At 42.4% G+C, this 21,668-nt stretch overlaps 1 protein-coding gene and 1 long non-coding RNA gene across 3 annotated transcripts; one reads left to right on the top strand and one right to left on the bottom strand.

The window, feature by feature from the left end:
• The first annotated feature begins 244 nt into the window (after positions 1–244).
• LOC142924166 (uncharacterized) lies at positions 245–7,010 on the top strand. 2 transcript variants are annotated; one of them, XR_012941330.1, is made up of 4 exons: positions 245–1,195; positions 1,932–3,262; positions 3,427–3,501; positions 3,892–7,010. It is a non-coding gene; the product is annotated as an uncharacterized LOC142924166 (long non-coding RNA). The 2 variants fall into 2 exon arrangements; XR_012941331.1 differs by lacking the exon at positions 245–1,195 and adding an exon at positions 1,202–1,691.
• Positions 7,011–10,981: 3,971 nt separating this feature from the next.
• On the bottom strand, positions 10,982–19,942 carry LOC116940515 (protein phosphatase PHLPP-like protein). Its single transcript, XM_032950431.2, has 8 exons — positions 19,472–19,942; positions 18,329–18,559; positions 16,251–16,434; positions 15,333–15,436; positions 14,941–15,091; positions 14,030–14,211; positions 13,376–13,520; positions 10,982–11,410 (listed from the first exon to the last, which is right to left on the bottom strand). Exons 1-8 carry the CDS (start codon positions 19,472–19,474, stop codon positions 11,283–11,285), a joined length of 1,128 nt encoding a protein of 375 aa, XP_032806322.1. The 5' UTR covers positions 19,475–19,942; the 3' UTR covers positions 10,982–11,282.
• Between the last annotated feature and the right edge of the window lie 1,726 nt (positions 19,943–21,668).

Raw genomic sequence — 21,668 nt, 5'->3', positions numbered from 1 at the left:
ACTTGTCTCAGTCACAGTGTTGGTAAGCCCACAAGTTAACAACCCTAGCAGCCACAATGAGTAAGCCCACAAGCTAACAACCCTAGTAGCCAAAATGAGTAAGCCCACAAGCTAACCCCGAGTAGCCACAATGAGTCAAAAACAAACGTCGCTGGAGAGCTTCTTTGAATAGGGGGAAAGACCCAATGATGAACACCCCCCCCCCCCCCCCGGTCCGTGAAATAAATTGTTTTCCACGAAACTGTGCCCTGGTGCCAAAAAGGTTGGGGACCGCAATCTATACCACATAGGTCATATGCTTTGATTGTCATAGTAACAACTCATAACACTAATATTGTGGCCAATATTACGTAAGCATGCCAGCGTTTTATTGTGCAAATAAACTTTGTGGTTGTATAAAATATGAGTGTATTAGAGAGCATGAATAAAACAAAAACTCACTATGTACTGTATTTTCAGATGTTGTTTTAAGTTAACTCATCAATGTATAACAGGCGCCTGTGGTGCCGCCGCAGCGGAGCCGCTCCGTCGGGGCCGTGCCCACCGCCGTGACGCCGCCACCGGGGGGCGACGACGCCGACGCTGCGCGCCCCTCGCCGCCCCCCACATGAATGCACGCACACCCCACGTAGAGCCGGGGGGGAAGGTCACCTGGCCTGACGGGTTTTCGTCCAGAAGCCCCTACTGGGATCAAGCTTCACGGTTTCCTACGGCCGGGGAATTGGGCGAACTACCCCCGAGGCTGACGGGCACCGCGGCGCCGTGACCTGGGATTGTAATGGCATGGTCACGGCAGGGGCTGTTGAGCCACCGCGGATGGAAGCGCGCACACGCAACACGAGTCAGTGGGCTGATAGCGGGAAGAACAGAAAAGCGGACGTCGAGGGGACCACTGCGGTGACGTCACCAGAGCTGGGATCTGACTATCAAAAGAGCGGGAAAATCCGGGCCTACGATTGGACGGGAGGCCAGGGGGGCAGGGCCACGCGTTGCTCTTTGAGGTGCGCCAGGACGATAAAAGAGGGTGATTCAGGCAGTAAAGGTTAGAGTCCTTCAAGGCATCGGCGTCAGCGGGGTGTTGGAGCCAGCCGTTCGAGTCGTCCGTGTGACGAGGTTCAACGCAGCCAGGCCCAATCCTCCACGGAGACGACGTAAAGCATCGCCCTTCCACAGCTTCCGGCACATCAGATTGGAAGTAAGCGTAAGTAAGAGAGAGGTGAGTTTGGGCTAATTAATCAGGCGGTAGAAAGTGGAGCGCCAGCCAGGATAAATTGAGTCCAGGATCCCCGAAGGATAAGCTAGTTAGTGTCTGCTGACCCACACAATCACGCGTAGTTTAGCGGGTTATTCGCGGGGAATAAAATCGCCAGTAGAGGATAAACTGTGTAGTGTGGCCTTTGCGAGTGTGAGGAGGAGAGTGGAGCGCCTTGTGTTCGCGTGCACGCGTGGCTGTTTAAACGGCCTTTAAATCGGGGCGGAGTGACTCCCTCCAATCAGCGGCGCGCGCACGGTGGATGCCCCTGCCCTCCAACCCCTGACCCCGAGTCCCTCGCGTGTGATTGGCGTACGGGGCCGGGCAGGTAGCGGAGTCGGGTTTGCTGGTGCCTGGGCACGTAGGGCACGTGTGTGCGAACGGATCCCGGGGGGCTAAGCGCCAGCTGCGGACCACGCCTTGCACAGCAGCGGCGAAGGTGGGAGAGGCGGAGGGTAGCAACCCTCCCCCGAGCGTAGAAGGGGAGAGCCTCGGATCGAAAGGGAGTGGGGATTCGGGGAGCAGCGGTCCCCACACACCGCCTATCAATACTTTCCTTCAAAATATTGAGTGTTTATAGGTGTCAAGTACTTTGCATTTTCGTGCGTATTTCTGTATGGTTTGTGTATCTATGTATATGGCTATGTGTGTCTGTGTGCGTGTCCATGTGTTGGCACAGCAGTGGGCACAGGTGATGCATCGGCCAGTCATCTCGGTCAGTCAACCCATGGCACCTGCTGGGTCCGTCCCGTGACCTCTTCCCAGCGGGCGTTCCACACTTCGCGTGGCCTTAAAGTGCACCTAGCCTGGCACAGGCGCCGTGGAGACGTCACCGTCACTTTGTGGCGAATGGCGGTTGTTGTTGTTGATGTGTTCTTGGTTGTGTGTCTGTGCTTCATCCTTTTTTTTCTGTGTGCGTACTCTTGTTCGTGTGCGAGGAACTGGTCGACTCTCAAACCCTTATTACTTCACCAACAACCATGGCGATAACACCAACCCTAAGCTCTTGTGCCGGAGACTCTGTGGGGACAGGCGTATGTACAATGACGTCTTCTGGTCAAACACCGCTCCCCCCCCCCCCGTTCTTCACCACGACAGAGAGTTCCTGGCGGGTTGGCCACGCGGAATGTCCAAATGCTCACTGCATAGGAGAAGCTGCTACCCCTCTGTCGGGTAGCCTGACTGGTTACTGCCTGGACCTGCATGGAACACATTAAACCTGGTAGACTGGTGCTGACTTCCGTCATGATTGAGGGGTGGACAGTCCTCCACTCGGGGCAGGGAACTGCTCAATAACAGGGAATTTGTCTTCTTTATGAACACACGGGCAGCGTCAGAGCTTAGAGGCAAGTTGTGGGAAAGCTGTGAACCCCAGTCTGTTGTTGTGAGCTCGCCTCCCCATCAATAAGAGGCGATGAATGGTCGTGGAGGTATGCAGGCAAGGTTGATTAGTTAGATGCCTTCTATGACCTGTCACAGGTGTGAGCTACAGTGGCCGCCTCGAGATGCAGTCATCTTGTTGGGTTACTTTAATGCAGGCACCTGGGCTGGAGTGATTGGAAGGCAAGGGCGCCGTAAAGGGGTGGAAGGTTAAGACGATTCTAAGGGCCCAGGCTGATATAGGGCCCAGAAGAGCAGACCCCCTTTTTCTTTTCTTATTTCTTTTCTCTTTTTTATACATACATTAAATGTGCTAGAGCCCCTCATGCACTAAATATGTATTTTGTCCGTTTTGACCATAGATTTAATATTTAAAAACAAATAATGTATTTACTGTTTCAGTCACACCCCTCCCCCTCACAATGGTTCATTCCACCTGCGCTGTCCGAGCTACGATCGCTAGTGTAGCGTCTCTTGCTTATTGCACTTGCTATGATGCAGTGCAGACAGTGACACACGCAGGCATGTCACATCAAAAGTCAGGGCATCAAAAACGGAAAGAAAAGAAGGAAAGAGAAGACAGAGAACGCCGAAGTCGACAGTATGTCACACAGTTTTTCAAAAAGAAAGGTAGCTTGCCCTATTCCTGTATTCCAAAACTTTCAGAGTTACTTATTTTTGTTGCTACATGACCTGCTTTTATCTAGCTAGCTTAGTAAAATAATTACTGAATTATGATTTACATCCAACAATAATAACATCTCTGCTGTCTCCGGGGTTATCATGTCTCGTAGACACAGATCCAGCGGCTGCTGCACACCCACGTCCTCCTTCCCCCACGTCCCCCGTCCCCGTCTCAGCCAAACAAGGTGAGCCTGAGCGCGAAACTTCACGAAGATTGAAGCCTCTAAACACGTCTTATCTACTGTGTTCGCCACATGATGATAACTTTACAAAACAAAAAAGTAATCTACACGCTTCAAAAATTACAAAATCAGTTTGCCGTGTGTGTGTCGTGTGTTCTGTGAAGTGACAGTGCTGCTGCTACGATCGATGCTGTCAAACTTGACGTTATTAATGTGAATAAAATGCCCCAGAAAAAATTATATAAAATTGAATAAAACATGTGTCTGTAGTAACCATTGGCTATAAGGAGTTTACAAAATAGATATTTTAATATTTTATATTAAGAAAACTAAATAGGCCAATAAAAATAATATGGTTATTATTACGTGTGTGTGTGTGTTTGACTTATACAGATGCAGTCAGCTTTATTGTCTGCACTTCGTTCTCCTACTAATGACCCAGTCCTCTCAGTATCAGGTAAGGTGAACATGGTCAGCTACCAAGGTAGTAAAAAAACTAATTAAGTTTTGGATTGTCTAATTTTTTCTTGTGTTGTATAGTTATATGTTTCATATAATATTATTCAACAATGCAGTTAAGAAAATATTAATGCTAAGCTGCAAATTGTTGTTGACTGGGGGACAAAAATGATTTTGCTATCCTAACCCCACAGAAACAAGAGAGAGACAGAGAGTTTTGCCAGGAAAGAGTGTGGAAGTTGAGGAAGCGGTGAGAATAGTGGAATATGAGAGCACAGAGGGAGCCCTAAGTGTAAAGGAAAATAACAGAAGAGAGGAAGATGAGAGAACAGGGGAAGCCATGAGAGCAGACTCAGAGGAAGATGAAGAAGAGACTGTTGTGTCAAATGATCCTGGTTTGTGGCCAGCAAAAATTTGCAATGCAGACAGAGAAAAAATTGTGGAAAAAATAGCTTCTTCTAAAGATAAAGAACAAGAAATGCCACATGATTCAAAAGGTAAAGCCTTCCCCGAATACCTCAAGTACACAAAGTCAGGAAATTGCAGGGAAAAGATTAAGAGAGACTGGGTCATTTACAGCCAAAGCACAAATGCACTATTTTGTATTCCTTGTGTATTATTTGGTCATGAACTAAAGAAACCTTGTATGAGCGCACTAAGCAGTCAACATGGTTATAAAATCAAAGACATAACATGGCGTCGAATGTATGATAAATTCCCTAACCACGAAAGCAGCAAAGCACACAGGGAGTGCTACTTAACATGGAAAACCTTACAACAGTCTGTAATGGCAGCTGTCCCTGGGGGAATAGACAGCAAGCTGAAGAAGCTCATACAAACAGAAATTGACAAAAATAGAGCTATTCTGAAGAGGATACTAGATGTAACCTTGTTCTTGGCCTCTAGAAATTTACCCTTTAGGGGTAAAACAAAAGACTTGGGGGATATTCATAATGGCAACTTCTTGGGCACCCTTGAGCTCCTGTCCCATTATGACCCACTACTCAACGAACATCTACAAAAAGTCAGAGACAAAAAAAACAGGAACAAGATTGACACACTATTTAAGCTCAGATATTCAGAACGAATTTATGGAGTTATGTGGAAAACGAGTGTTAAGTAGTATTCTTAAGGAAAGGGAGGAATCAGTCTATTATTCAGTCATTTGCGATGCTACTCCTGATATTTCACATACAGAGCAAAATATATTACTCTTACGATATGTAGGTTTTGATCAAGAAAACAAGAAATGGGAGGTTGTTGAAAGGTTTTTGGAGTTTAAATATTTTCACAAAAAACAGGAAGTGAGATTGCAGACATGATTGTAAATGTGCTTAACAGTCATGGCATAGATCTGAATGACTGCAGGGGCCAAGACTATGATAATGGGGCAAACATGTCTGGAAAAATCAAGGGGGTTCAAGCCCAATTATTAAAAAAGAATAAGCTGGCTACTTTTTCCCCTTGTGCATCTCATACTCTGAACCTTGTTGGTGTGCATGCAGCTCAATCAAGTCCAGAGGTTACCAACTTTTTTGGCTTTGTCAATTGCCTTTAAGCACTTGTTAGTGCCAGCCCAAAGCGATGGGCCATCTATAAGGCAAAAAACGGGTTGCACTTTACATCGTCTGTCAGACACTCGGTGGAGTGCAAGGGTTAAGGCTGTTCAACCTATAGCCAAGCACCTGCCCAGTGTCCTAGAAGCTCTTGATGCCATCCTCTCAACCTGCAGTCTGACACCAGAGGCTCGGTCTGAAGCCAGCGGCCTAAAAAAGTATTTTGAAACTTTTGATAATTTTTTTCTGTTGACTGTTTGGGTCAAAGTTCTGCAAGCCATTGACAAAAGGAATATTATTCTCCAGTCAGGGAAATTAACTCTTGAGACAGAGGCAGAAAATATCAGAGCATTGCAGGAGGAGATGCAACATCTGAGGGATGAATGGGAGAGTTTCTTTTCTGAAGCATCAATTGTTGCCCAACAGATGAGCATTAACCCTCTGTTCAGGTCAGGATTCAGCCGCCAGAGGAAAAGAAAACGGTTTCACGATGAGACAGAGGTAGAGGGAGCAAGGGAGCACAGTGCAGACACCATATTCAGAAACACTGTGTTTCTTCCCATGATGGACCACATAATCAATGACTTAAGTACCAGGTTTGCCACAACAGCTGAGATCTTGGATCAGTTTACTGTAGTTGTAAAAATGGGTCAGTTACGTGATGATCAAATCCATTCTGTATGCCAGCCATTGATTTCAAAATACAACACTGATCTGACTTGTGAATTTGAAGATGAAGTCAGACACCTCAACTCTGTATATAGGGCCACTTTCCCAGGGTGTCTGTCACCAATTTATCTGCTCAACAGCATTTACAAGATGCAGTTGCAGAGTATATTTGGGCAGGTCTGCATAGTTTTGCGAATATTTTGCACACTGCCTGTGACCGTTGCTGGTGGCGAGAGAGCATTCAGCAAGCTGAAACTGATAAAAATTATCTGAGGTCTGCTATGTTGCAGGATAGACTTTGTCACCTTGCCATACTATCCATTGAAAGCAAACTGGCAAGAAAGCTGAACTTTGATGATTTGATACGTGATTTTGCCAGCAGAAAGGCACGCCGCTGGGCCATTATAAAGTGACGTTGAACATAACTTTGTTAGACCTGGATAACAAACAGTTGATGTCTGGTTCAGTACTTGTTTAGTCCTGGACTGGTTAAGGTCTGGCATTACTCCTGGTGTGTCTTCATTTTGAGCCCTTTTGGCCTAGCTAGTTTTATTCCTGGACTGATTTAATTATGGGTTAGTTCTAGCTGATGTTTCCTGATTGAGCAGTTTGACCCAGCTAAAGCTTGTTCATGTAAAGTATATGTCAATATGTGTACATTATGTTCTGTTGTGCTTGCAATTGCAATTGAGATAATAAATGTTCTCCCTTTTATGTAAACAAGTACATATTTCCATATTTTTTTCTTGTTTTTGTAGGCTTTGTACTCATCTTTAGACATTTTAACTATGCAATGTGCTAAGTATATTTTTTAAAGTATACTGGGCATGTTTATTGGGTTAAATTTTATCTGTAAAAAATGTAGGGGGCCCAGAAATTTTGGTTTCCATAGGGCCCAGAATTTCTGGCGGCACCCCTGTTGGAAGGCATGGGTAACATCAGCATAATAACAACGGTAGGAGGCTGCTAAACTTCTGTGCAGCCCATGGTCTTGTAATCGGCAAATACATGTGTACTCCGATATACGTGAATCCGATTTACGATGATTGGTTGACACATTCGTCATAACTTTACGTTATAACGGGTTTTTTTTGTATTCTCAATTATATATATTTTTTGTATTCTCAATTATATATTTTTGGAACTCACTACCAGTTTACAAGCCCAGCCGTGGAGTTCCACCACTCTGCCCCTTCCCCCACCGTCCCAGTAACCCCTCCATCCCTCAGAAATCTCGCCAGAGCATCGTCTCATACGCCATGCACCAGTTTCTGTGTTGCTAAATTAGTGTACAGTATTTGTTTTAAATACCTGTCCAGTCATTAGTCTCCATAATTATGCATGAAAATATCTTGCTTGTGTTTAAAAAGTGTCGCATTTGTAGGTTTTGGGTTAGAACATATTTTCTAAGGAACACACCTTAGGTTAGTGATGTAATGGGACCTTATGGAAAAATACATTTCCACATACGATTTTCCACTTTACATTCAGGTTTTCAAGAACGCAACCCAAATGTATAGCGAGTTATGCCCATACACTATTCTGGCATCAGGACATCCCCACATCATAGAGGCACGCCGGGTCCAAGAAGGAAAATCTGCTCGGTTACATAGTGATGGAAAACGGAAGCAGGCACATGTCCTTAACACCAGGACCTATGGTGGAGCTGATCTAGCCTGGCGCAAGCGCCGTGATGACGTTACCGGCACTTAGTGGTGAATGAATGGTGGTTCAAACTTGATTTGGAGCTTTCGTGACTGTAGGAATTACTCTTTGGTTATTTCGGTAAAGTCACGTAGAAAGAAAAGAAAATAAATAATAGAGTACGACGTTTCGATTGCAACACAAGCAACCGTCATCAGGTAGAACTGTGTGTCTATGTTGTGTGTCTCTCTCTGTGTGTCTGTGTTGTCTCTCTCTGCTTGTGTGTCTGTCTGTGTGTCTCCGTGTCTGTGTTTGTCTCTCTCTCAAATTTAGTTCTACCTGATGACGGTTGCTTGTGTTGCAATCGAAACGTCGTCGTATTATATTATTTAATTTATTTTCTTTCTGCGTGACTTTAACCGAAAGAACCAAAGAGTGAATGGTGGTTGTTGAAAACATTTTAATTGGACAGGTTTATGCCAAAAATGTGGCCATACTATTTGGTCAGTTAAAGCTAAAATGTATATATGTCAATTTGGATTTTTGTTACAGTTTACTTGAAGAAACATTAAACAGATCATTCCAACATTGTGTAATGAATGTGCACGTCACAATAGGCAATGTCATGGTTAAAACAAATCAATTCCTTAATCAGAACCAGGCACCTTAGGCACACAAAGCAATGGACATTTGAAGAGTAATTCTACTGCACAAAAGCTTGGTCTCAGTGCGTGGCAGCTTTGTGCAGTGAATATTGTGTAAGATGTGTTATGCTCGAGGAGCTTTCAATTTTTTCCAGGAAATGGACTATTACGTGCCATTAATTGCGTCAAGAAGCCGTTCTGTAACGTCAGTCGTTTCCTTGGTTTCCGAACAAAATCTGCCACAGCGTTTGGGGCCTTTTTGTGAACTCGTGAAAGTTGACGGCGAGGGTTATAGCATAATGCGGTTTACTTGTTTTGATTCAGCAAAGCGGGACATTGCGTTCCTGACTCACGCTATATGATCATATTTTTGTTACAAGGACGAACAGCAATGTAGGCAGATCCACGCTATTGAGGATAAATGTTAAGCGATTTATTTCTTAGCTTTTACTTACAATGACATTATTTCTGTATCGCTCGTATGCATTTTTTAAACGTGTGATCAAGATTTCGTCACTCAATATATTTGCAATGTTTGTGTCATATATAAGCTACTTTTTATAGTGCCTGTTACGATTTTAATAGGGGCATAGACCAGTAATGTCCAGTATTCGTGTACCAGAGCACGATTCAAGTGCTCAGGATTTTAGTTTTAGAAAGCTGAGAGTGTTACTCCAGATGGAAAATATATCCTCCACTGCCTGACTACTCATCCAAATGCAAGAATACTGCACGTGAGTGCTTACATGAATACATCCTCATACATCCAAAAAAACTCTTTACTGATAGGCATTACGCAAGTGGGGAAAACACATTTGAATAAGTATGATACCGTAAAATAAGTATGATTCCGTAAAGCAGACTCATGTCTCCACAACTCATGTCTCCACAACTGTTGTATATGAAGACGCAAAAGTAAATTTGCTTTCTAGACCAATATTATCCACAAGAGAATGTGTTAATAAAAAAAAACTCTGGACCAGTTTCAACGCGTTAAAAAAACAAGAAACAAGAAACAATTTGTAAATAATTGTACTGTATTTCAATATTTTGTCATAACTTATGATCGTTACCATGCAAGCAAGCTTATGATCATACGATTTGACGTTACACGGTGTGTAAATGAGACTGCATTTCAAGACGCTGTAGAAATGAGGAGTAGGTGAGATGGACATTAATATCGTAGAATAAGGGGAAATAGAATCAAAGTTTTTTTTTAGATTTTCTTTCACAAAGGCTGAAAGGGGAAATAAAGCTAAAACAGAGGTGAGGAGTGAAGTAACCTTGAACAAAAGTTGACTGGAGCTAAGGAATAACGACATAAGCCTTTGGTTGTTGGAGTGGTGGGCATTTTGTAGATGGGGAGGGAGAAAGCTATACATAATACAGCATACAGCATGTGCTAAGACTAAATATAAGAATATGAAGCTGCTGCTACTGCTGCTCGTGGCGATCTCGATGTTGTCGCTGTTGTTGCAGGAAGCCGTCTGAAGACCGCATGGCGACCGAGCTTTTCAGAAGGCCGAGGAGGGCACCGGTCGCATGGAATTCTCGACGCGACAAAGTCAAGAACAAACCAACCCCTTGATTGAGTTCAACCACTTCGAGAGATGCCTTAAAATGTATTTCAGGAACGCAGTGTGATCAGAGAGAAAATATCGATTTGCGTTTCTTAAATGACTATTTGCGTGACTATTTACATTACACGGAAAAGTGATTGGCTGGTGAATAAAAAGCATCAATTTTAGATGGAATAAAACATGGAACCAGTGTATTTTAATTACTATTCATCTGTTTCATTAATATGCCACTACATGCACTGTGTGAACGTCAATGTTCAATTCGGCACGAGCAAAGAATTGCCTTCGCATTTGTAGCCCATGTCAGATCAATATTGCAATGGGCACAGACGTCAGGGGCTAAGCATGACTAACCTCAGCATAGGTTTGTTTGGTTTTTTTTCAAGCAGATAGTGCCCCCTTGTGTAAAGTACAATATAGCAATGCCGAAAACTCCTCAAGGTCTATGCAATTGAAAGGTGGTGAGTTGAAAGTTCGCGCGATGTCATTCGTGGCTGCTCTTGTTACTTAGTGGAGGCGTCGTCGTACCGGAACCAAAAAAACCAGAAACGTTACCAATTTGAATTCGCTTAAAAATTCTAAAGGTGGCAAAACGAGTTTAACATAGACGATTTGAGTTGCCAAGAGTGTATGAGGTATACAGCTGACATGCTTAATACATGCAGTTTACGTAGCGTAGCTGTATAGCTTTCATGTTGTGTCTGCTAAATGTCCAATACCACGGTAGTGTATTGGACATTTAGCGCCACGTGCTCTTCTGAGAATTCATTTCCTGAAGAAGCTCTCAGCACATGGGGTGAGACGTCGGTCATCACGTCAAGCAACGCACAGTGCAACCTGAAAACACATCGCAGGGTATTTTATATGGTATCTAATTAAAATAAAGGCATTCTGTATTTTTAAATACATGGCATCCACAACGACATGCAACTGACACTCGATAATATCACTTTATTAAAATGAGAATTGACAAAAACTTAATACGTTCAGCTTAGTTAGCACTTAAACAATACATGCACTAAAGTTATTTTGATGTAAAATATGTGAATAGTAAGATGTGAACTGATAATTAGACGAAAAAAACAATACTCAACGATTCACTTAACACAATTTAGTGACTTGTCATGAATGACATTTAGAAACCACAAACCATATTGAAATGAATTGAGAGTTTTAGAATCAAACATGGAAAGGGAAAATCAATGCATGATCTCTTTTGAAGTACACAATACTTAAGTGTAAGTTGTGTTTGTAATGTGGCTGGAGCCTTCTGGTCTTAGTATTTCGAGTTTTCTTGATCCCTTCATCTTGCAAAATATGATGGTTGTAATGAAAATAAACAACATCACCATCAATATACCTGTGTGTGGGGGTGGGTGGTTAAAACGGGAAACAATTAGACAACAAACAAATAACTAAATTAGTGAATGCATGCGCTAAAACAATTATCTCTATTCTCCTCGATAAAAAAAACTGAGTTCCAAGACTCTCCCAGGAGGGTCCTGCATTTGGAATTCTTTGGCCAATCAGATTAATGTTTTTTTTATTTCTTATGGGAGGAAACTGGTGTGCCCGAATAAAAGACACGCAAAAAATATGGTAGATTTAAGAATGTATTGCTGTACTGCTATCTACTGGGCACCTCGAAGCTAGCAAACAACAGGTGGTATTAGTATAGAACGCGAGGTTATGCTTATTGGATCCTACCACCAGCTGGTAAAGGCTGGTCCGATCAGTGTGATGATTGATGGTCTCAACGTACGGCCTGCACAGCAAGCCGGGAATCTCGGTGTGTCCCTCAATCCATCTCTAACCTTTGAGGCGCACATTAATAAAATCAACATGACCATCATTAATAAAATCGTAAAGGTCGCTTTTTTTCTTGTTTTCGGAACATTGCCCGATTACGTCCCGTCCTCTGAGCCGCTGATGCGGAGAAATTGGTTCGTGCTTTTATTTTTGTACACACATTGACGAATGAAACGCCGAGCCATCTGGAACGTGTAGTACGGTACTTTGTCGACTCGAGCCTGCTCAGAAAACAGCTGCTGGTGTCCTGGCCCGAACTCCTCGTTCAGAACATATTGCCCCTCCTCTTCACTGGTTGCTGGTCAAATTACGCATAGAATTCACAGACATCCTCCTCCATGTATTTAGGGAGTTACTGCACCCCTGCATCACCACAATGAAGCTCAAGTCCGTGGGCGATTGAGCCTCGTGCTTTTGTGCCACGTGGATTGTGGGACTCTCTGCCAAAAGCTGCCGGTAGTCCGGGGTCGGTTCGGATCTTCAAGTCCCATCTAAAAACATTTATCTTTCAGAAGGCATTTCCTATTTTAGCCCAGAGCCACTTCTAACCCAACCTCATCCCCATTGTTATTGATGTAAGTGCTTCGTTATTTTGTGCAAGACGCTAAGATGTAATTATTATTATTCCCAAGCAGTCTCCCTTCCAAATTAGTAATACCAGAGGCCTAAAGAACACAAGAATATAGATATATAGCCATGACGGTGCACATATGCATGTGTTTAAAATTCCCTTATACAAATGCATAAATATATTAATACATTAATAATAAAGGTTTATTGGTTTAGATTGCGTAAATATAAATGTGTCGTTTACCCCCATCTAACACAAAAACCTTCATTAGGAATAACATTGGTCGCGAAAGCTTACGTGTTACATGTGAATACATTTATGCATATAGTTAAAACCTGTTGTAAAAACACATGGTCGACAATGTCATGTTTAGTTTAACAGCAGGTGTGCCTTCATGTTCTGCCCAGCCACCCATCAAACCCGTCTTATCAGGCACCTGAACTGAATTACTCATGGTATGATTATGTTTGCATGTTGAACTTCTTTCACGTGGTACGTAGCCAAACCGTGCTAATCTGAGGCGCTTTCGAAGGCTGAGATTCCCTTGCAGTGATTTACCTACGGCAATTGGTTCAAACACTATCTCTTCGTATTAGTGTCAGAATCATTTATTACTTTCAAAAATATGTATACATTTTGTAAATCGGCAGGTCGCATTTGTGGTGGGTTAAAGTGTGGGTACCCCCCCCCCCCAGCCCCCCCAGCTATTGCACCACGTCTGTCAACAAACGAGGAGTTTCAAGAGGAGCTCTCTGATGGAGGCCATTCTGCCGGCAGTGGCACGTGCAATTAAATACAGGGATGCACCTTTCCCCGTGCCTCCGATTTCAGCACGGTTGATTACGTACGGTACGAAAGAAGTTCAGCATACGGGCACATTTCTATACATTTATAAGCCAATCCTTATAGTACACATTGCAAATGATGCTGTGTGTGCTCACTTACATATGATCAAGAGTGTGTAATTAATGCTGCTTTCTCGGTGTTTATTTCCATTATTCACAGCAGAGTTTTGTGGACATTGTTTTAGACACCAATTGTATTTTTTTTCATGTGCATTACAAACTATTTTCAGAGTTGGGAATATGTTCTGCAAAAGATAAAAGGGTTGTTATTATTAAATGTCATGACGGTATGTATCGACATTGGAAGTACTATATAAATACCATTCCAGCGTCAATTGTTATATTCGAATATTTGTATTCCACTTCATAAGAGGCTAACACTTAAAATAATGCTTACCCAATTTACTGATATATGAGAAAAGGTAATAAATATTGTCTGACAGACATTTTATTCTCGTTACATCGTAAAATGGATATATATTTTTCTTAGTAGATGCCCCGGAAAGTTAGACACACCCCAACACTTGTGCCCCGTGCGAATCAACAAGAACCGCCATTCGCCACGAAGCCACGGCGCTTGTGCCAGGCTAAGTGCACTTCAAGTCCACGTGAAGGTTGGTGTGTGTGAGTGTGAATCATACACTCACACACACCTACCGGACTTTTACTTTATAATACACGGGATATTAAAATATAGTCTGTAAAAACACGGTAAGATGTACTGCGTGCAGACCGTCACGCAGTAAACACTCACATTGCACCAATTTGAACATTCTAGGCAGGTCACTTCAACCTGAATCCTCTTGTCCACAAGGCTCCGAATAACGGCATAGTTTGTGTGGAAATCACTCTTGAGTGGATTTTCAGTCAAGTCCAGCTTCTTGAGATTCTTTTGAGATTTGAATAGGTCGAAGACGAGCTTATCGATGTTGCACGCTAGCCGAGAGATGGGCAGGAGACAACTTCAGTGGGTGAAGCATCACAAGTGTATACAGAACTGTACTGTTTTAAGGGACGACCAAAACAATTGTGCTAGATTCAGGATTTGGTGGGTGACTTTACCGATCACTTCTAAACAATAGCATTTACACGTAATTACGCGTATTTCATCCAATTTAGATCGGCAAAATCTGGTGTCAGGGATTTGCCCTCGCAATTTCCCATCACTTTAGTTATAGTTTAACAATGATCTCAAAATGATGAGCATTTAAATTATCTAAGGCAAGAATACTTTCTACTCAAAAATGCAAGAGCACTGAGGCGTTACAGTGTGTGTTGTATGTATAATTTACATTCTGGCCTAAGTCTGTCAAAAATAAGATAAAGGTTGCAATGTAAAAGTGTAAATTAGACAACAACTGCTCGTACCCATGGCAATGTGGGAATCAATATTCGACACACATTCTCCACTTTATCGAGACATCACAGATAATTAAGTAATTCTAGGAATAGGACCTCTGCTGAACACAGGAGTTTTTGTTACAGCTCTCCAGATTATAAGCTAATATGGTAATGCATAAGAGTTCTGGAGTATAGTTATATTTATGCTCCACTTATTGGTCACTTTAACGAGATGAATCAACAAATTCCTCACAAATACGGTGTGATTAATGGAGAGCTTATAACTTTAATGGCATGATCCCAATCCCTGTGGTGTGCCTTCACCTTTAAAGCTAATGCTTTTGAGACGTTCACAATTTTCAAAGTCATTTGCGTTGAATTCCAGGTCGTTGCTTGAAAGATCAATATGTTCAATGAAGGATGATGGATGAAAATGTGGCACGTTCACGATGTTCATCTTCGTCAGATTAAGAACCTACAAGTACATTGAAAACAGCGAGATGTTACGATGCTACGTTAATACTTAAAAAAAATGAAATTACATTGCAGTGCTGTACAATATATTTAAATGTGTCAATAGTTTGAATAAAAAAAACATGCAAAATGCACATTCTCAATGAATATTAAAATTAATAAATAAAAATATCGCAATCTCCGTGAAGTGCAGGTATGGAAATATGAATGCAGTATGTGAGATACTGCTAATACATATGTACCTTGAGAGATGAAAGATGACGGAAATCCAGTGTGTCCAGAGAGTGCATTGTTTGCTGAGGCCCAAGAGAGAGCATCTCCAGTTGAGCATTAAGACTGCTGAAACCTGATGAACCAGTAGTTACGTTTAAATATTAAACAAACAAAACTCATATCACTAAATGAGTGGGTGCATATCTAATGTTGTCCATTAGGCAGCTCAGGCTATTGCAGACTTTTACTCGAGCAGGGTCATAAATGTGTTTTAATGTGCAGTATATGGCGACATGTTTACAGTTGATTTGTTATGTAAATCCATGTCACTTCAGCCACTTAAGATCAGATTGAGATACACCCTTTGCAAGGGAGTCCTGAATGACATACACGGGTAAAACCTAATAATAAATCTGAAAGAAATCACATCCGCATGTTCACAAACGGCAGCTTCCTCATTAAAATAGATTTATAGAAATGTATTCCTAGAAATTTAATAACATATGAACTAAAAAAAACATTAAAACTGGTCTTTCTCTATAAATATTGCTACAATTTGAATTGGATCGATTTTATACTTCAATGATTGACATAATTCTTTGTCATACATAAATGTATGTATATACGGGGGGGGGTGGGGGTGGGGTGGTGGGTGGTGCCGCAGTTGTTAGCACACTGCACCAAGATTGATTCCTAGCCATTGGCCCCCACTTCAAATGACCAGAATGGTGAATTGTGGCCAGTCAACTTCCATGGGCAAAATAGCATGGAGATTCCTCCAGTCATCAGATGATAATTCATATTTATATTTGTATTCATATATCTATAATTAATTCCACTTTACTGACACTTGTATATTGCAATCATTAATACATATGAGACAACTTAATTTCATGTATTTGATGATGATGATGATAATAATAATAAGAAGTGTACTGAATGCATACCATTAATTTTCAAGAAGCGATTTGAATAGATGCTGAGAGTGCGCAGTTTGGGTAGATGTTGAATGAGTTTCATGGGGAATTCAGAGAGTTTGTTTTCCTGTAAGTAAAGTTCTTCCAAACATGTATTTCCTCCAAAGGCATTCTCAGATATATTCTGTAGACCTGAAGCATTGAGATAGAGTATCTGGACAAAGCAGTTGGGGTGGATAATGCATCGATTAATGGATTAATATATATTCTTAAGATCACGACACAGACATCAAATCACACGTACTACAATACATTTTTTAAAAATGTGTTTGTTTAAATATGTTCATGTCATCCGTTCAACCACTAAAGGCCATTACATCGATTCTTGAATTTTCAAGAATTCATCCACTCGCTGGGGGATTCACTTGAATGTTGTACACCCTTAACGTGTAGTATTGCTATAATGTATTGACAAAAAAAATGGTGTAGGCACCAGTGTCTCTTGCCCAGAGGTAATGTGAACATATATAGCAACGGAAAGCGTTTGTAATGTGAAAATGCTGTATAAACCTTTCACTACTGCCTGGCGGTGGTGGGCCATCTGTATCGGATAGAGTGTTAACCCCTTGTACACGTGGGGTTTCTCCAGGCTCTCCGCTTTCCTCCCACATGTATGAACATTAATTGATTGTTCAATAACACCGAAATATATAGTGGACCGCAGAACATGGGCGGTGGGGAGAGAATGTTATTGTATAGACTCTCATGGATTTACTGAAACCCATACAATCACCCAGACTCACAAAGACTCGCATGGAGACCTCTGATTCTTTCTTCATATAAGATAAATATGCCCATTGTGGTCACGTGGATTTTTCTCCGATTTTCCTCTCCACGTTTAAAGTGTTTGGCTGCTATAAATTTCCCACACGATGATAAGCCACTTCGTTGAGCTATCATTTGTGACAGCCAGGTCGCTTCTGAAAAATGGTTACACAGCTCAGTGAACCTTACCTGGTAAATAATAATAAAAAAAATAGTTTTGTTTGATGCTGGCTCACTGGCTGGCTGCCTTTCAACCACTATTCTGTGATTCCTCGCGCCACTAACAGTCATTATCTCTCTTCGAGGGCGAGCAAATTATGTGATCATTAAAAGTTGACAGCATGGGTAATTACTACCAAAAATAATTAATTTCACTAATTACATACAGCAAATATGAATAGCGAAATACACTCTTGCATGTGTGCCGACATTTTGGAAACAAAGAGAGGAAGGCAGGTAGGTGTCCAAGAAACAAATACCAAACAGTTATTTTCTGGAATATTTTTTAACCATGTATTTAAAAAATATATAGAAATAAAAACGAAAATAAACACAATAAAGTACATTTTATTGTCTGTATTTTAAACCGACTTACTGCATTACAACGAATGCATTTTTGAAAAAAGTTAAAAGAAATACAAAATATATATAGTATTTATTGCCATGTTCACAATCGCACTGAAAGCCATATGGTTAGCGTGCAGTATTGCGGTTTAAAAAAAATTGGCAGCCTACCAGACTTAATTGGTAGAGTTGGAAAGTATGCCAAAGCAATGTGCTTACACTGTACCCTGTTAATTCACATTTTCAGCTTTAATCGCCATGTTTTCACAAGAAAATAGCATTCACCAAAATGTGAACCAAGGCTTGTTGAGCATATAGTTGTTAATGAGAATGCTATTGGTCATGGCTCTCATTACTATTAGACAAAATGGTATCCCTTATACAGGGTGCTTCAACAAAAATATTAACACTTCTGAGAATTTGCAACATTACCACGTGACATGTTGCTGCTGCCCCCGGGGTCTGGAGACCACCTGGAGATGATTCCAGGCCACGTGTTGACAACGATGGCGATCAAGTGGAGACTCTTTGACTTTATGAAGCTATTAACATACATTTGTTATGATGTTACAGTGTATTATCCGTTATTTTTGCATTAAAAACGATAGCCCCAAAAAAGTATTAACATTTTTTGAAGCACCCTGTACAGACACTTAATGCGTTTAATAGCTGTATACATCAATTGCAAATTATGTTAGCTGTTTAAAATACGCCCTCACCGTTAAGTTTTGAATGAGTCTAAAGCTCGCTTCGCCAATGTATCCAATGCTGTTGCCACTCAAGTCGATGATTTTCACGGAGTGGCACGAATTGTTCCACAATGGAACCTTGGTGTAGTTACTCCGCCTGAGGTTTATCGGCTTGCCAGGCTCTTTACAAATGTATGTCTCCGCCGTGAGCAGCGCAGAGGTCATGAAAACCAATGACACCAGCATGGTTTTTCTCTTCGTCTGCGGACAAGAGACAGGAACAGTCAGCAATGATAAAAAAACGATTGCGATAAAATAATTTTGTACAATGAAATGCAATACTGCGGAAAGTCAACAGTGGTTGTTCTAGCGATGAAACGAAACTAAAAATGTAACTACTTTTTTTATTTTACCATTAAGGCCCACTGAGCTATATAGCTCTTTTTCAGAAGCGACCTGTCCACAGATAACAACTCAACGAAGTGGCTTATCATGTGGAAATGTATAGCAGCCAAATATTCTAAACGCATGTTTAGAAATGTGGAGGGAAAACCCAAGCGACCACGGGGATAGCATGTAATCTCCAAATATGCAGGTGTCAGGGTCGAAATCGAACCCATGAACTCCTCCTTAACCAGGCGAGGTAGTTAACAATTTGCCACAGTGGCGCCATAGGAATGTGGAATTCCCAATTAATAACTGCCAGTGGAAATGAGAACACCAACCCAATGGTAATATGGGTAGGAATATACTCTGCTTTACTTAAAATGCAAATAATGACCCTCTCACATTTACATTTCAGAATAGGATAATAATTTACAACTCTGTTATCAATCTTCAGCTGAAATATCTTCCCTTGCTGTGTCCGCGATGGTGGTTGTTCAACCATACTTCACCACGCTGGGCAGTGCAGGTTGGTGAATGAGGGGCGAAGTGACGGTTCAGATATCACTCACCACCAATGTTAACTACGGCCAGGAATCAAACACAAGTGACTGTTCAGAACACAAATATCCCATTTGTGGAGCAAAAACGCCGTGTAGTGAATCTATATATTACTGCACATATGCACTTAAATATAATAAAGTCGCTGCGATAAATTATAAAAATCACGGTGCTTCATTTTTTACGTATATAAAGTTGTGAATGAGATGTAAAATGTGTACAACTTACCATTTCCTTTAACAAACCCTGCCGAGATGTTATTCAATTTCAGCGTTTACTGTTAAACGTAATTGTTGAGGTTTGAAGTTCCAAATAAGATTCCTCACATACAGTTGACCCAGGGAGTCAAGAAATGGTGACGCTCGTCTCTGAGTACCTGCTCAAACTTAAACATGGAGAGAGAAATTCTGCGAATATAAGGAGACCATTTATGGCAAGGTGCAAAGCCGTTCCCCACAATGAAGGACATTAGTTCTGGGCATTGGCCCTCTTCCCACATCGCATGCTTTGGAGAGATAAGGCTGCAGCTGTGTGTGGGCATGAAGGACAAAGCATATGTTGGAATTTGGAAGCACATACTCCTGGAGCCTAATTAAAATCGTTTTAGATGAGACTAGGGGTTGGGAAGTTGTCATGAAATAACAACTCAAGGTTATAATGATGTATTATATATATTTTTTTCAGACTGAATTCAGTTTCAACTCATTAAAAAATCAGGAGTTTTAAAAGAAAGGTTTAACGGTAAGGATGAATCACGTGAAGATATGAATGTAACATAAATCAACAGATTTTGGTGTATGAAAATACACGAATCTTAGAAGAAGAAGAAGCCCTTTGCTCATCACAATGCGAGAATACGACCCCCTCGTGCCATGTCAGTCCGTAGGGATTGTAAAAACATCTCTCACCAAGCTGATCTTTGTGGTTTGGTAAAAATGGGTGGGCAGGGGTGGGGGGACATGACCAGTTTAGGTATTTTTATTTTATTTTACCAGGTAAGACCCACTGAGCTATGTAGCTCTTTTTCAGAAGCGATCTGGCCACAAATGATAGCTCTACGGAGTGGCTCATCATCACGTGGAAATTTATAGCAGCCAAATACTCTAAACGCGCGTCGATTCTAACCGTGGAGGTAAAAACCGGAGGACCCGGAGAAAAATCCACGCGACCACGAGAGAGACTGCATACTCCAAATATACCACAGACGTCATCAGGGTCGAGATCGAACCCGCGACTGCCTGCATACCAGGCGAGGAAGTTAATTAACATCTCCTAGCCACTGCAGCACCCCCGGCCAGGAATCAAACTCAGGTCTCTAGGTTCACAGCGCAGCGCATCAGTTCCCGAAAGTCAGCAACCAGTCATCGTTTCCAGTGGAATGACACAGATATGCACGCGTGATCATTGGTACATTTGCACTCGTTTCAAGCAATTACTTTGCTTGCTCACGCCACCGCTGGTGTAAGGGCCTCAACTACAGGCAACTTTTGGTCTACTCTCCCATACCGAATACATCCTACCACACGCTGACCTGCCGATTGTGATTGTGCCCATGTATGCTGCTGGATGAACATACCGCACGGTGAGATCGAATTAGCGAACTCGGTAATGCAAGTCCCGTCCAGTGGGCTAAGGGGCCATCCATTGAGTAGGCACGCAAGAATCTGTCAAAACTTGACCCCCCCCCCATCCCTGTACGCACGCGGACTTTTTACCCCCCCCCCCCCCCCCGAATCTATAGAACGGCCGATATTTCATCCACGCAGAAACGATCAAGAATTAATACTATTAACCTGTTTAAGCAAACAGATAGTCCACCGCCGGCTGCATTAAATAATGAAGTTGCGTACCTAGGCCACTTATTTTGCTGAGCTGTCAGGGGTACGGTGACATAACAAGTGACACCTCTCCCACAGCCCCACCTCTCCCGCTAGTACTTGTTGTCTGACGGCTGAAGACACTGACCTGTGGCTCATTTGAAGGCCAATGTAGTCAAATTTTTATCGAGGCTTCACCGCCTCCGCCCCCCCGTTTCCTATACATACGTACATTGTCAATAGACCCCCCCCCCAACCCATACGCAAGCGTACGCATTTGGGTTAACCCCCCCCCCAGTTGGGTTAACCCCCCCTCCACTTGGGTTAACTCCCCCCCCCACTTGGGTTAACCCCCACCCCACTTGGGTTAACCCCCCTCCACTTGGGTTAACCCCCCCGCTCCACTTGGGTTAACCCCCCCCCTCCACTTGGGATAACCCCCACCCCACTTGGGTTAACCCCCCCTCCACTTGGGTTAACCCCCCCTCCACTTGGGTTAACCCCCCCCCCTCCACTTGGGATAACCCCCACCCCACTTGGGTTAACCCCCCCTCCACTTGGGTTAACCCCCCCTCCACTTGGGTTAACCCCCCCTCCACTTGGGTTAA

Source organism: Petromyzon marinus, chromosome 9 (assembly GCF_048934315.1).
Source record: "Petromyzon marinus isolate PM22_M1 ecotype Great Lakes invasive population chromosome 9, UKy_Petmar_22M1.pri1.0, whole genome shotgun sequence".
Taxonomy (NCBI): Eukaryota; Metazoa; Chordata; class Hyperoartia; order Petromyzontiformes; family Petromyzontidae; genus Petromyzon; species Petromyzon marinus.
Note: the sequence above shows the minus strand (reverse complement) of the source record. Positions and strands in the feature narration are given on the sequence as shown.

Excerpts from the sequence above, each read along its gene's own strand:
- LOC116940515 (XM_032950431.2), bottom strand. Across the intron at positions 16,435-18,328 it reads GACTCATTCAAAACTTAACG|ATACTCTATCTCAATGCTTC; the intron begins GTGAGGGCGTAT and ends TGCTTTGTCCAG. Across the intron at positions 11,411-13,375 it reads TTACACACTCTTGATCATAT|GTATATTGATGGTGATGTTG; the intron begins GTAAGTGAGCAC and ends CCCCACACACAG.